Source organism: Simochromis diagramma, unplaced genomic scaffold (assembly GCF_900408965.1).
Source record: "Simochromis diagramma unplaced genomic scaffold, fSimDia1.1 OVJJ01000816.1, whole genome shotgun sequence".
Lineage (NCBI taxonomy): Eukaryota > Metazoa > Chordata > Actinopteri > Cichliformes > Cichlidae > Simochromis > Simochromis diagramma.
The window spans coordinates 4,289,223-4,303,067 of record NW_024386908.1 but is presented as its reverse complement, the minus strand read 5'-3'; the positions used below and the strand labels follow the sequence as shown (position 1 = coordinate 4,303,067).

At 41.8% G+C, this 13,845-nt stretch overlaps 1 protein-coding gene across 1 annotated transcript; it reads left to right on the top strand.

Moving 5' to 3' along the window:
- Nucleotides 1-687: 687 nt before the first annotated feature.
- On the top strand, nt 688-5,210 carry LOC120736091. Its single transcript, XM_040036057.1, has 2 exons — nt 688-836; nt 939-5,210. Exons 1-2 carry the CDS (start codon nt 688-690, stop codon nt 1,507-1,509), a joined length of 720 nt encoding a protein of 239 aa, XP_039891991.1. The 3' UTR covers nt 1,510-5,210.
- The last annotated feature ends 8,635 nt before the right edge of the window (nt 5,211-13,845 follow it).

The following is a 13,845-nucleotide window of genomic DNA, read 5'->3' as shown; positions in this document are numbered from 1 at the left end:
AAGCCAAGGAAACTGGTGAAGGGTACAAGCTTTATTACAATGGAGAAACAAAAACCCAAAATGGTGTGGGTATCGCGATCGCTGCAAAACTCAAAGGCAGCGTCGTGACCGTCAACCGATTGTGTGATCGTCTCATGTCTCATTGAAATAGACTCTGGAAAGACAACTCTGCGAGTGGTCTGCTGCTACGCCCCACAAGTGCGGTGCTCAGATGAGTCCAAAGATGAATTTTGGGTACAACTTAAAGATCATCCTTGCTCAGTCCGGCCAGAAGAATGCTTGGTCATAGGCGGTGACCTGAATGGTCATGTGGGGCCAGAAGAGATGGCTATGAACAACACCATGGTGGACAAGGACACGGTTTGCGAAACGAAGAAGGCTGCAGAATCCTATGAATATCTATGAAGCGCCTTGAGGCGACTTTTGTTGTGATTTGGCGCTATATAAATAAAATTGAATTGAATTGAATTGAATTGAATCCTGGATTTTGCCAAAGCCCACAACCTCATCGTAACGAACACCTACTTCAAAAAGCGGCTATCTCACCTGACAACTTACGCCAGTGGAGGACGGTTCACACAGATTGATTACTGGCTCACTCGCCAAAGCAGTATAAACCTTATCTCAAATGCAAAGGTCATTCCATCTGACAATGTTGCCCCGCAACACCAGTTGCTATTGCTAGATATGCACCTAGATATTGGACAGCCCTCCAACAACCGGACCAGCCCGCATCAAATGGTGGAAGCTGTCCAAGAGCAAAAACCAATTCAAGATGGGACTCAACCAGCTGACGAGTGCCAACCCCGGCCAATCAGCGAGTGCACTATGGGATGGTGTCACCGAACAGATCCAAAGGACTGCCAACGACGTGCTGGGAGAGACCAAACCAGGGACAGACTTTATTGAGAAACAGACCGGGTGGTGGGATGAAGAAGTGCAGAAGATTGTCGAGCAATTGTCACCTCTGATGTCCGAGCACGAATAAATGCAGCCTCGTTAAAATGGCGACAGGTCACTGGTGTCCTTTGCGACAGAAGAATGCCAGATCGACTCAAGGGAAAAATCTACAAAACGGTGGTCTACCCAGTAGCCCTATATGGCTCCACATGTTTGCCCGCATTGACCACACATGAACAGGCCCTAAACACCATGGAGATGCGCATGCTCAGATGGAGCCTGGGAATTACAAGACGGGACCGTGTTACGATCGAAGACATACAGAAGCGACTAGGTGTAGCTCCAATTAAGGAAAATATGCTCAAGTCCCGCCTGAGGTGGTATGGACACGTAATTCGAAGCTATGAGAATTCTGTAGCAAAAACGGCTATGATGATCGACCCAGAAGGATGCCAGCCTCGAGGCAGACCGCAGAAACGGTGGATGGCCAAAATTAAGGAAGACATTAAGACTGTCAACGCATCACCCGAGGACGCCTTGGACAGAACCAAATGGAGAAACCTTTGCGGAAGAGCGGACCCTGCATCAGCGGGAACAACGCCAGGATGAAGAAGAAGCCTAAAGCTCATATTAAAACTGAACCTGGCATTCTTTGAAGAATTTGGTTGGACTTTATTTTTTATTACTCACCAAGATCTTGTTTTCTTTTTTCTATGTTATTACATTAAATCTGCTGCTACTGTGTATATTAGCTTCTAAGATATTATTATTTTGAATTATTTAACTAAGAAAATAATTGGATTGTTCATAACACTACACAGTGTGGTCTAAGGACCAAGGTTGACTTAGACCACAGCCACGCAGGCCTAGAGCCTGGTCAACAACTATCTAGCAACCAGCTGTGAGAGAAAAAATGTCTGATTGGTGAGTCTTACTGGCATTTGCTACATGCAAACAGCAATTTGCTAACAACCAAAGCAATCAAAAGGAGGTTCTTGGTGCAGCATCCCCTTTGTGACTGATTTCACCAAACAACCTCCAGCAACCACTTACCAACTAGTTTGAGAATACAAACCTTTCCCTAGAAACCAATGGTTGTTAGCGGTTGCTGAGTGTTCTCTAGGTTTGTGTGATGCAAATACACCTGTTGGAACATGCTAATAGTAAGTTGTGTTTCTTCCTTTAGCTGGAACAGTTTTTTTGCACTTTTTACTGAATCATCATCAGAGACTTGTTTGTACACTTGAGGAAACGCAATGATATAAAATTTTTGAACAATATTATCACTTTTCGTATTATGATTTGTAATGCAACGGGCCTAGTTAATGGCTACTAAGAACTTTGACCCAGAAGTATTATTGAGACAATCTAACAGTAGACAAAAAAAGTTTGGTTTTCTTTTTTAATAAAAGCTACTGCAGGACTTGGGCCATGAAAATCAGAAAACGACTCTGCATTCTACATGGAAGGCATTTAGAGAGGGCTACACTGTGAGGTTTTATACTTTGGATAGGTTATAAGTTGAATGTCCACTGGTTTTCAATCCTCAGGGTGCCGCTTCAGGGGAATGCAGTGCTCAGGTCAGAGATTGTTAAAAAATAAAGGATGGTCTGTCGGACACGTTAGAGAAGGAACAGCGATGTGCTTTCTTTCATGCTCTGCTTGTTGTTTTTTTATCACTGGATCTGGCACCGTTCTCCTGTCAAATAAACGCACTAAGTTATCTTGCTAGATGGTAACAATAAAGCCACTGCGGTTTCTTTTCCCACAGATTGCTGGATTAAGTCAAAGTGATTCATTCTCTTTTTGTAGCCCCCTTCAGCTCTTTTATTGTACCCCTCCTCCAGCCAATCCTTTTGCAGAGTGTACTACCTGTTTTTCCTGTAGGGACCTGTTAACGCCACTAGATATTTCCCTGTTGCACCTGACTCCTTAAGTGTTTGTGTACTACTGTGTTTTAACACTCCCAGCGGCCCACACTCATACTGTTAAATGATTAATGCTTAATATAAGGACCTACCAACTTTCTCACTCAACACGTTCCCCGCCTCTTCCTCCCTGTCCACGTTCCTTGCTTACCACCCTCCTTCATGGCTATTGATTGTAGAACAAAGGGGAGGGACTTGGGCTGACCCCCACATTACAAGTGTGCAGAGTATAATTACCTGCAGTGCTTTGTCCTCACTCTTTACTCACATCCTTTCACCAGCCCTCTCTCCACAAGCCAAACAGATGATGCGGGGGGGCTGGGTTAAATGAAACATGCCAGTTTTTTAATGGAGTTTATTTACTTTGTTGTGTTTACATATTAATGTCAGTTATGATTCCATCTGCATACTGGGCCGCTGTGTCTATGCATCTGTGGTGGAGGCTTAATCCTACTCTATATAATGCATTAGGAGCTGAAAGTGAAGCCCTTGTCACTAGAACCCACATGTGAAACAGGTTGTACTCTCCAGCAAGGAAGTTGTTTGGGCGTAAGATTTTGTCTTTAAAAAACCCCCAAAAATAATAAAGGCTCATTAAACTGTTGCAAGTAATTTACACAGAAAGGAATAAAAGAACTTTTGGCTTAGAGGTATCTTTGCCTGAGCATTTAAAGCATTTTGTGTCGTATGAATTGGCTTGGAAGGTTTTTAAAGTAGCGTGGAGGAGGATGCTATTGGGCTTAACATCAATGTCCAGTTGCTTAGCTGAAGGAAGGCCGTCTCACTGAGGTAATAAGAATATATGATCACAGCCTGCAATTTCAGATTGATTTACCAAAGCGTCAAAATGGATTTTGTGTACTTTCAGACATTTGTGAGGTATTTGCACTACATGATTTTTCTTTTTCATGGAGCACATAATTGCAATTTGTCCGCTCTGATGTCTGATTCAGATTCTCCGAAGGGAAACTTTTGATTTGATATTACAGTCATTCGCAGCAACTCGCTCTACAGGGGGTGGCTCTTTAGTTATTAGAGGGTGCTTGGAAACATTGCAGAACTGCCCTGCAATAAAGGATTTAGAATTTCATTCAGCAAATCCAAATATTTTCAGGAGAAAACTAAACTCAAATAGAACATTCCAAATATATGTGCTGTAGACAGCGCTGAGAGTACTGATAACAAAAGACAAACTCTGTAACGGCACTGTTTTAGGTTCTTAAGAAAAGATATTGACATGACAAAGCTTCATCCTGGACTCCTCCACTGTGCCCCTTACTGAAAAAAATGTAACTGATGATTCCCCAATTAAGTGGAATGTTTACTATGGTAATCCCTCCTCACCACCTACTTGGTGAGGAGGCTGTTGGAGAGGGAATAGGCGGGCATTTGCATCCACACTGATCATTAGTTTATGGAAATGTTAAAATACAGGCTTAGCAAATGACTTGAGCTTAATTATTACTCTTGGTGTTTGTTTCGCTCAATTACTCTGTGCTGCGTGTTAAATGTATTTCAAAAATGGAACTATCCGAATCACGGCGGTGGTATCACACATACAGACCAGGAAGCACTGACAGTATGAAAAGGTCTGTCAGCAGATCCCAGAGGTTCATTTCTGCTACACACTTTTCCTCTACTAACACGGACGCTACCGCAGATTTTACACTGGAAAATCCAAAGTCTGAACATTTTGTTCTATGCCAGCTCTCAGGGCAGAGGTCATTTGGGTGATGTGTACTATGACAAGCCACTGTTCGTGCAGGTCAAACATTCCAGGCTCAGAGGCTGTACAGATATTTAATAATGAAAATAAAAGACCGTATTTGGAGATACATTCAGATTTGCCCTGTATACAAAAAAAAAGAGTTTAAGTCAATAGAAGCAGTACATGTTTAACGAGACACTGAACCGGAGAGTTAAAGGCACATGATTGGACCTGCATGTACGTCATTGCTTACAAGACTACGCAAAGGACTTCAGTGTTTCACAGTAAGTTTGCTGTTCATCACTCTATCTATTAACTTATATCTTATGTACATTAGTGTACTGCTTAGGCAAGCTTGATTAATTAGGTAAGTGATGAACAGCTATTGCAAGGGCACAAAACTGAATTTTTAGCTGCATCAGTAGTTGGTAGATTCATTAATTCGCCAGACACTTTAATTAGTCTACCAGCTAAATTGCATTTTAAGAGAGTCTGGTTGTTTACCTGCCAAAGTGTGAAAATAGAGTATATAAACAGCCCTGGAGAAGCTTAACAGCGTATGTCTGGTAATGGCTCCCACACTATAGCTATCGAAAGCTGCAATTCTTGTTTCCTTATAACATAAGTTGATCATGTTGCTTTATGTGTGTGATGGCATTTATTTAAGTCTAGCATTAATTTGAGGTAGAATGTCAGAGCTGAGATGTGTTGACTGTATGACTAATGTCTGAATCTTTTTTTAATACCAGGAATGTCTGCAGTTACTTGACCAGAGAAATATGAGTTTAGTCTCAAAAGACAGACCCAGTGTTAGCTGGAAGTTTTTTGAGTTGCTCCAGCAGGAACATGCAGAGGCGTTCGGAGGTGCTCAGCTGTATGTGTGCTCGAGAGCTGTGGGCTGCATGTGCTCCACATAGCTGGAGAAAGTGCTCAAAGCATTGCGTACAATCTTCCTTAATACCCCTGCTAGTGGACAAGATTTTGTGCACTTTGTTCAAGAAATTTTTGAGTCTTCAACTGCTTTTTGAGAATAACTGAATAGAAAACGTGGCCCTTATCAGCAAGGAAGTAGACATGCTTTTGCCTGCCATGTCGATGTACAGTGCAAGAGTCTTGACCACTTTTATCTTTCAGCAAAGCCTAAAGTCTCTTGCACAAGTTTTCTTATCATTTCTCTAAATATTGTTCTCAAAGGTTGTTCAAAGCTTCTCTTTGGATTTCGGCTTCCTTTTATTTTTTTCTCTGATCCCACACTGCTTTAGTGATGTTCAGGTCCAAGCTCTAGGGAGGTCAATCCCAGACTGTTAGTGTTCCACTGTGTGTTTTTAATGATTTGGCAGTGTGCTTAGGGTCATTGTCATGCTGAAAATAGCGCAGAGAACTATTGCACAACTTAAAAAAAGTACAAGAAAGTCTTGCACCTTGGAAGCAAAATATTTAGAAGCAAACGAGGGTTGGCTGAAGACTTTTACACAGTGCTGTACAAATCCTAGAACATCATATTGCTTGAAGAGGCATGAGTTGACCCTCTTCTTTATGGCGTCTCCAGGACAGATGAGCCTGTAATGATATTCATCAGTAAAGACCTGTCTCTGCTCAAGAAGGTAATGAATAACTCATCATGGATATAAAGTACATTTCCATTTCAATAACTGTCAACGGTGATTTCGGGGGAAATATCCAACTGCAGTTTTTTTCAGACAGATAATGCAAAGTCACAGTTCGGTAATCACATTCAAATGTAGATGATCAAGCTGGACAAAAACGAATAAAAGCCAAATGTTCACCTGAAATATTTAAAATCCTTAAAGGGATTGTGGAGAAAGATCACACAATTGCTTGTGTACAGAAAATCCAAGCTTTTTTTCTTGTGTTTGAGTTTAGAAGAGACTGTGTGGACTGTTTCGCTAACATCGTCCAGAAAATGCAAGACAAGCACCATGAGCACACCATTGTCAGACAGATGGCATGTTTGGACCCAGCAAACATGTCCTCAGACCCAGACTTGTGCCAGGAAAGAATGAAATGACTTGTTGAGCTCTCTGCAATCTGTCAGGAGGTGTCTCTGCTGGTACTCATGTTTTCAGAAGTCTCGCCGAGAATGTACATTGCACTTACCTGAAGGTTATTCATTGTCACACACAATACAGCAGTGACAGGATTCTCATCCTAGTAAATGCTTTCATTACATTTGACGGATTGTCTCAGTAGAAAAAAGCTGAATCATTTTCTTTTTCTCCCCATTGATTTGGAAAGCATGGGCTTTCTGCAGGAATCTTCTGCTCCCGTCCGGCAACCAAACAAAGGTTTGCGAACGGACACGTGGAGATTTATGCATATGCATCGGGACACAGCTGTAGCTCCGTGTTTGATGTGTCTGTGGAAGAGCTCTCAAAGTAACTTGTCAAAGGAGCCTATAGCAGCTCCATCTTCAGAAAGTCCTCCGTCTGTTCTACAACTGCGTCAGGAAAAGAAGACAGAGCAATGCACAGAAAAAAAGAAATTGCTTTGAGCCATCTTGAGATTCTCAGAAATGGGCCTGGGGGGTGACCTGAAAACACAAAACCGGAAGAGGTGGCTGAATGTAAATCACACCCTTATGGCCCTGCTAATCAACAGGCCCAGCAGATGGGAGATGTTACAGTCATATCCAGGGGTGGCTTTGTTAGCCTTTTGTTAGCTTCAGTGTTCAACTCTTTCTGGCTTTATCTGACGATCTACTGTCGGTTGGCTCTTCTAAAATATCTGTCTAAAAAGTTTGGACCTCATCTTCCAAACAAACTTTGATTTGTGATACAAGCCATCAGGCCCAGAGTCTGGTGGTTAGTATCGTGTGACTGTTTATGTAAATATGTAAGTTAAATTTAGTGGGAACTATGTGTAGTAAATCTTTTTACTGGGATTGTTTTCAGAGGTTGAAGCTCCAGCCACAATTACAGTATATAGAACAGTTTTATCATATGACCAGCATGTCTCGGTCTTCATCAGGTTCATTGAGAATTAGATTGCATTATATACAGGACTTTCATTAACATAAAGGGGGAAAAAAATCCTAATAGGAAAGATTTGAATAAACCCATCATGTGTGTGCAGTTTACCTGTCCACCAATCCACCCAGTCTAATTCCACAGTTGTCTACATCCAGTAAATTTACCAATGGACCAGTGTAACACCAGCATGGATTGGCTGGGCATGTCATCATCTGATACAAGGCCTACTAGGGAGTGTCTAGTGGTAACCCTAAGTAAGTTAGGCACCTAAACAAGAAGAGTATACAATTTATTTTTTTCTCCTTCCATTATACAGACATCCACTATAAAGGACAACGAACTGCTTAATGAAGAATTTGTCAAACAAATAAATTTGTCGTAAATTATTGAAAATTGATTTAAAGCCATAAAAAGAGGAAACAGGCAAAATATATACTATAAAAAGTAGCGATGTTTCTGTTCCTGGCTAGTCTAAAAGTAAGAAAGACTCAGATATTAAGTTAAATTTGAGAACCGTTTAGTGGAAAATGTCAAAAACTAATAACAAAGGCTTTTTAAACCATTTATCACATTCTTCAGTAAATCATAGTAAACCGTGGCACTTCACTCTATGGCACCTCACATCTTGTGTATTAAAATTCCTCGTTATGCTCTAGACAGACAAAGACGAAAAACACTTCAAAAAATATATGATGTTACGTATGATAGGAAAACCCGCTACTACAAAGATGTTCAGAAATTACTTCACAAATTACCATCAGAAAAACTTGCGACTGAAAAGTGTGGTGCTGTTCGCAATTTCACAACAACCACTTCAGTAGAAGTTAAAACCTAAAATAACAAAACAATAAATTATCCATCCATTTTCTTCCGCTTAACTGAAGTTGGGCAGCAGCAGCAGGGAAACCTAGACCTGCCGCTCGTCACAGCTTCAGCTTATCTGGGGAATCATCGAGCCTTTTCCTGTCCACCCGACAGATGTAATCTGTCCCAGTCTACACCGGGGCCTGCTCCCGGTAAGACATACATGGCCGGAAAACCTTGCCCAGGAGATGAAAGCCTGAACCATCTCCTTTCGGAGGAGTGGCGGCTCTAGTCTGAGCCCCTCCCGAAGGACTGAACTCCTCACCCTGTCGCTAAGAGAGAACCCATCCGCTTTTTGGAGAAAGTTCATTTGAGCCTGCAGTGTCTGTGATCTCATCTAATAATGTTAACAAAAAGATGGGGCCTACATTAAAGGCGTTTCTCGACAATGATGCACCACCCACCACCTGGTGGCAGATGACTGCATAACATGTAGGACACAATAATTTGCCAACATTGGGCTTAATTTAAAATTTTAATGTTTGTCAGCAGTTTTTTTTTGTTTTTGTTTGTTTTTTTTAGCTTTGGTTAATCCCGAAGTCGATGTAATATCCAAGTCCATGTATGGATACATTTTCCTGCTTTATTAATTTGGATGATTCAGTTGGAAATACCACTATGACAATGCGATGAAGAAATATGTAAATAAACCTGACAAACCTACACCTGCCTACAGTATATTTCCATTAAACCTTGTCTTTGCAGTGAAATTAACAGAAAGTGGCTCAAGACAGAGTTCAGGAGTTCAGGAGCAGCTATGGAAAAAACATCCGGCTCAAAAGGTAAGATTGAGGCCTTTACAGTAAAATAACACAATTAAACTTTTACTTCCATCATATGATGCTTGTTTTTTTTAGTTTCAAGATTCAAAACCTGTTGCAAACTGTTGGCAGTCGGCTTTGATATCCAGTCCAACAAACACGTCTGTCGTGTCACACACTTTTGAAAAGCCACCGCTCGCCATGTTTTGAAACTCTGCAAACCCGTGAAACTCATCACAGCCAGGGACAGTTTCATTGTTCAGTGTGCAATTCTATAACTGCCACTTACAAAAAAAAAATGAGGAAAAACACCAACAATTCATTTAGCGGGCTCTCCAAAGCAATCACAATTACAGAATTGTTTTCCTTTCCTTATCAGCTCTTCTCACAAACAACAGCATGGGATTTAGCACAGTGGTTAGCACTACATAATGCCATACACGTCACCGGTGATGAAATATATTTGGAAATATAATTAGAGCCATGTGATATTAAGACCACAGTCCTGTTATTGAGCCGCGTCACCCAATTTCGACAAATTATGTCTCGGTTGTCTCGGAGCCTGAAACCTTTGTTCCTTCTCCCTCCTGCTTCATACTTCATGTTAGTGTGTGTATTTAGTGGAAACACCAGGAGGCTCCAACAGTTTCTACTCTCTTTTTTCCACATTGATTATTGTTTTGCAATCATGAAAGCAACAATATGAATGCTCATGAGCATCTCAAGATTGCAGCCTGAAATTACTTATTTTTCAATTCATTAACACCTATTCATGGCTTATTAATTAATATAGGGCACTAAGTATTCCCCACCACAGCAGAGGGGCACATTTTTCCCTTGGAGTGATTTTAATCTTATGATATTAGCATCTCACTTTACTCATGGGCCTGTTTGCCCCACTTAGCCTTACTGCTGCTCCCAAATAGGCCAGTCCAGTCCAGTCTAGACCAGGGCAGGAACCCTGTGTGTGTGTGTGTGCAGGTGCAGCTGGTGAATCCATCCAGCTGCTATTTGTCACGCACTGGCTCACTCCCAACCCTTTTAGCACCAACCACCAACACGATGCCGCATATATGCCTTGTCGAGATGCCGTTGCATGTCTGTGTGTGGCGAGGGCGCAGGCCCAAGTGTAATGGGTTGATAAATCACCCACTAGCTGCAAATTAATGAACAGCATATGAGAGCGAGTGCAAATACACCGCCAAAACGAAACAGTCGCACCAGATTGCTTTATCTATGGAATAACCCCCACCTCCAACCAAGGAAAATGAAAAAAATAAATTAAAGCACCGATATACACCTCATGCTGCTACAGTGCTCGTGTTGCTAAGGAGAACTGAGCAAAGCATGTATTTTTTGTTTATTTGCATTAGAAGAAGGGGAGGGTCTGCTGAAGGTCAGCGTAAATGGAGAAAAGGATGGGGGAAAAAACTTTGTGTTTGCCTAGAAAACAACTTAAATCAACAAGCTGGAGTGGATAGAAATTGGATAAAACCTTCAGGGCTGCCCCTCAAGAGTATGAATTCCATATTCATTATGCTTGAATGTTGTAATTTCAAGCCCTTACCACCTTTAAAAACAGAAAAAAAAAGGAGAGAAGTTAGAGTGGTGCTGTTTCTCATTTTTCAGCAGAGGACACCTTCAGTGTGACAGCAGTGCGTATGTGTTGAGATGGGAAGGGACAGGCGAACGGAGGAGGGACGGCCAAGAATAAAGCGAAAAGAGTTAGGTGGTCAAGTCGCCACCTGTGATCCGCAGTAAAACTAAACCCTCTCATTCCCCATCCTCTCCTCCTTCGCCTCATCCCTTTATTTTTTCTGTTTTTTTTAAAGGTCCTCAGAGGATATTGCCGCCATATTCTTTCAGTGGTAAAACGTCCCCAGGCACAAAGCTATTTCAGATGCTTTACCGGCGGGCCTGCGGTGATAGAAAAGGCGTAATTTGTTTTGACTTTGCCTCTCACACAAACCAATCTCCCAGTGTTATTTAAGTCCTGGCTCTTCTCTCGCTCTCAGCAGCATGTGACGGCAAACAACAAATCTCAGGTTGCCATGGATCTCTGCTATTTATAGATTGTTTGCGTGTCTTTGTGTGGGTTTGTTTCTTGTAAGCGTGTGTGCGTGTGTTTAATTGTTGGAAGTTGTGTACGTGTTTGCATACACGCCTTTTTTTTGTTCCCCCCCTCTCTTGTTTGTTTCCGTCGCGCAGTCGAAATACTGTCAAAGCCAAACTATCGCAGTGCGGATTCAGTCACAATGCATTGTCGCCAGACAGGAAAAAAAAATCTCTCTAACTTTGAATTAGAGTTTTAAAAAAAAAAAGAGTATTCATGCTGTATTCCCAGTGCAGTCATATCTGGGCTGGTGTTATCCGAGGATACAGAGAAGAGGAAAGTGAGCCTAGATGTAGCGACAAGAAGCCTAAAAAAAAAAAAAAAGAAAAACACCTGATATTCCTGAAATAGAGCGCTTCATTATGCCGGAGCAGAGAAGGATCCAGCCCCTGCCTGTTGATAATCAATTCCCTCTGGTGACTTCTGAACTGCAGTCTAAAGCCACGATGCAGGAAAACAGAGGATAAAAGAACATCCTCAAACTTTCCGGAGTGAGCTGCAGTCACAGCTCGCTTTGCATAAACAGATGTCAGATTTTTAGTTTGGTTGTTTTTTGTTGCCTCCCTTCTTCTCCTTTAACTGTACTTGACGGCCTCGACTAGAAGAGCCTTTTCTTGTCGAGAAGTAATTCCGTATCCACCCTAAAACAAACAGCCAAAAAAGATATTTGATTTGATGCCACTTCCCACATTACCGCATCCCTGTCACACTCGCTTTTTTCCCTGCCACCAAGAACAACTTTCATCAGTTTCCCCTGCATCATGTAAAACAGTGGTTCCTATTTTTTGTATTTAACATATCCCTACAGCGGTATCAGATGCGCTTGGGTGCCCACACATCCATCACCTACCACACTTCAAGTATGTTAAAAATAAATTTTCAAAAATGTTAAAACAATTGTAATCTTTTATCAAGAACTTTTAGAACACACTCCATATTAGGCATGTCACCAGAACCGATACTTACATTTTCTTAAACTACCGCAGGTGTTGCAAGCAATGCATGGAAACTTTATGAAACTTAAAGCATGCAGCCAGGACAGCACATCAAGGCACAGAAGCCAGGAGGGGATCAGTCAACATGACTTTGACAGGGACTTCTCCACTATATCAGCAGATGACTGCCCCTCCCTATACCTGCTTCTGTCAGAGGTTTCTTCCTGTTAAAAGTGAGTTTGTTCTCTGTGTTACTGTGGAGTCTTTAGCTTCCAATGTAAAGTGCCTTCAGGTGACTGCTGTTGTGAAAAATTGAATTGAATTGATTTATATGTTTAAGTCTTGGTTCTATTTTCTGAACCAAAACCTAGTTTTTTATGCAGTATATATATATTTTACTTGGTCATTTTCGACTCCATTGATTAAAATAGGCACCTTTTCTGAAAAGTCTTGATTAGGGATGGGTATCGTTTAGGTTTTATCCGATACCGGTGCCAAATCAGTACTTTTGAAACGGTGCCGGCGCTTAAACGGTGCTCGAACCGGTGCTTAAAGAATGGAGAACACAAAATTGGTCCAAAAACCTCTCATGTTCAGCTGTTTTTGTAAAAAGATAACAAAGTTAGCCTTTTCTGCAGCTATGGGGCATATATGGTATCACTCTTGGCTGGAAGCAGTGCTTAAACAATGGAAAAAACACAAACTTTGTCCAAAAACCTCTCATGTTTAGCTGTTTTCCACTTTTTCTTTGGTCATTTTAGCCTTTTTGGCCAGGGTGAAGGGAGTATCTGCCATCAAACAAGAAGACAGCCGCATGTAACTACGACGGTGTTTGCTAGTTCACCTTACATGCATTAATTTAATAACGTGGTTAGCCTACTCAACGTAAATTACAGGAACAACATTAAGATACTCACGCAGAGAAGAACGGCTGCTGCCGTCATCATCCTCATCATTTCTGCTACACTGGCAGGGCTAGGGGCCAGGACTCTCCTCTTCGGGTTCTTGGGGGATGTTGCTAACTCCGGGTCCGATAACTGGCAACCCACCCGCAGTAGATGTGCTCGGTGTGAGGTCTCGCAGCAAGCTTCAAATACAGCGCATTTCTTGGTTTTTGAAAAAAAACAAAAACGCTATGCCTCGCCAGGTGTTTCATCGGATTTGAGGTGTTACCTCCTTTGACAGTATCACAGTATCAGCTTAAAGCACTTGTTGCAGGCTGCTGAGTTTGCATCTTTTGCTGTGAAGTACAGCCAGACTTTTAACCGCTTCACCTTGGGCATTTTTAATCTGTAGCTCTGCATAAAAGAACGTATGTACCTGGCCCCGCCTACTATCCTCGGAAACGTAAAATGATTGGCTAGAAGTGTCACAGCTCAGGAAAAAAAAGCACCGAAATAAAGCACCGAAATGTGCGCTGCTTTTCGGTCTGGTTACTACCGTTTATGTCAGAACCGGTGCCATCATGGCACTGGACACCGGTACCCATCCCTAGTCTTGATGATGTAGGGGCATGCTGGGAAATATATTACTTATACTTTCTGACCTGGCTCCTTCTTTCTTGCAAGGTTCAATCTGTTCTGGGCTTGTGGGGCCTAGCTTAAGAAGATGGCATGAATTTGTAGCATAGGCTTATTCAAATGTGT

Coding starts and splice junctions, on each gene's coding strand:
- LOC120736091 (XM_040036057.1), top strand. CDS start 688: ATGCACCTAGATATTGGACAGCCCTCCAACAACCGGACCAGCCCGCAT. Junction 837..938: donor AGCGAGTGCACTATGGGATG/GTGTCACCGAAC, acceptor GGGATGAAGAAG/TGCAGAAGATTGTCGAGCAA.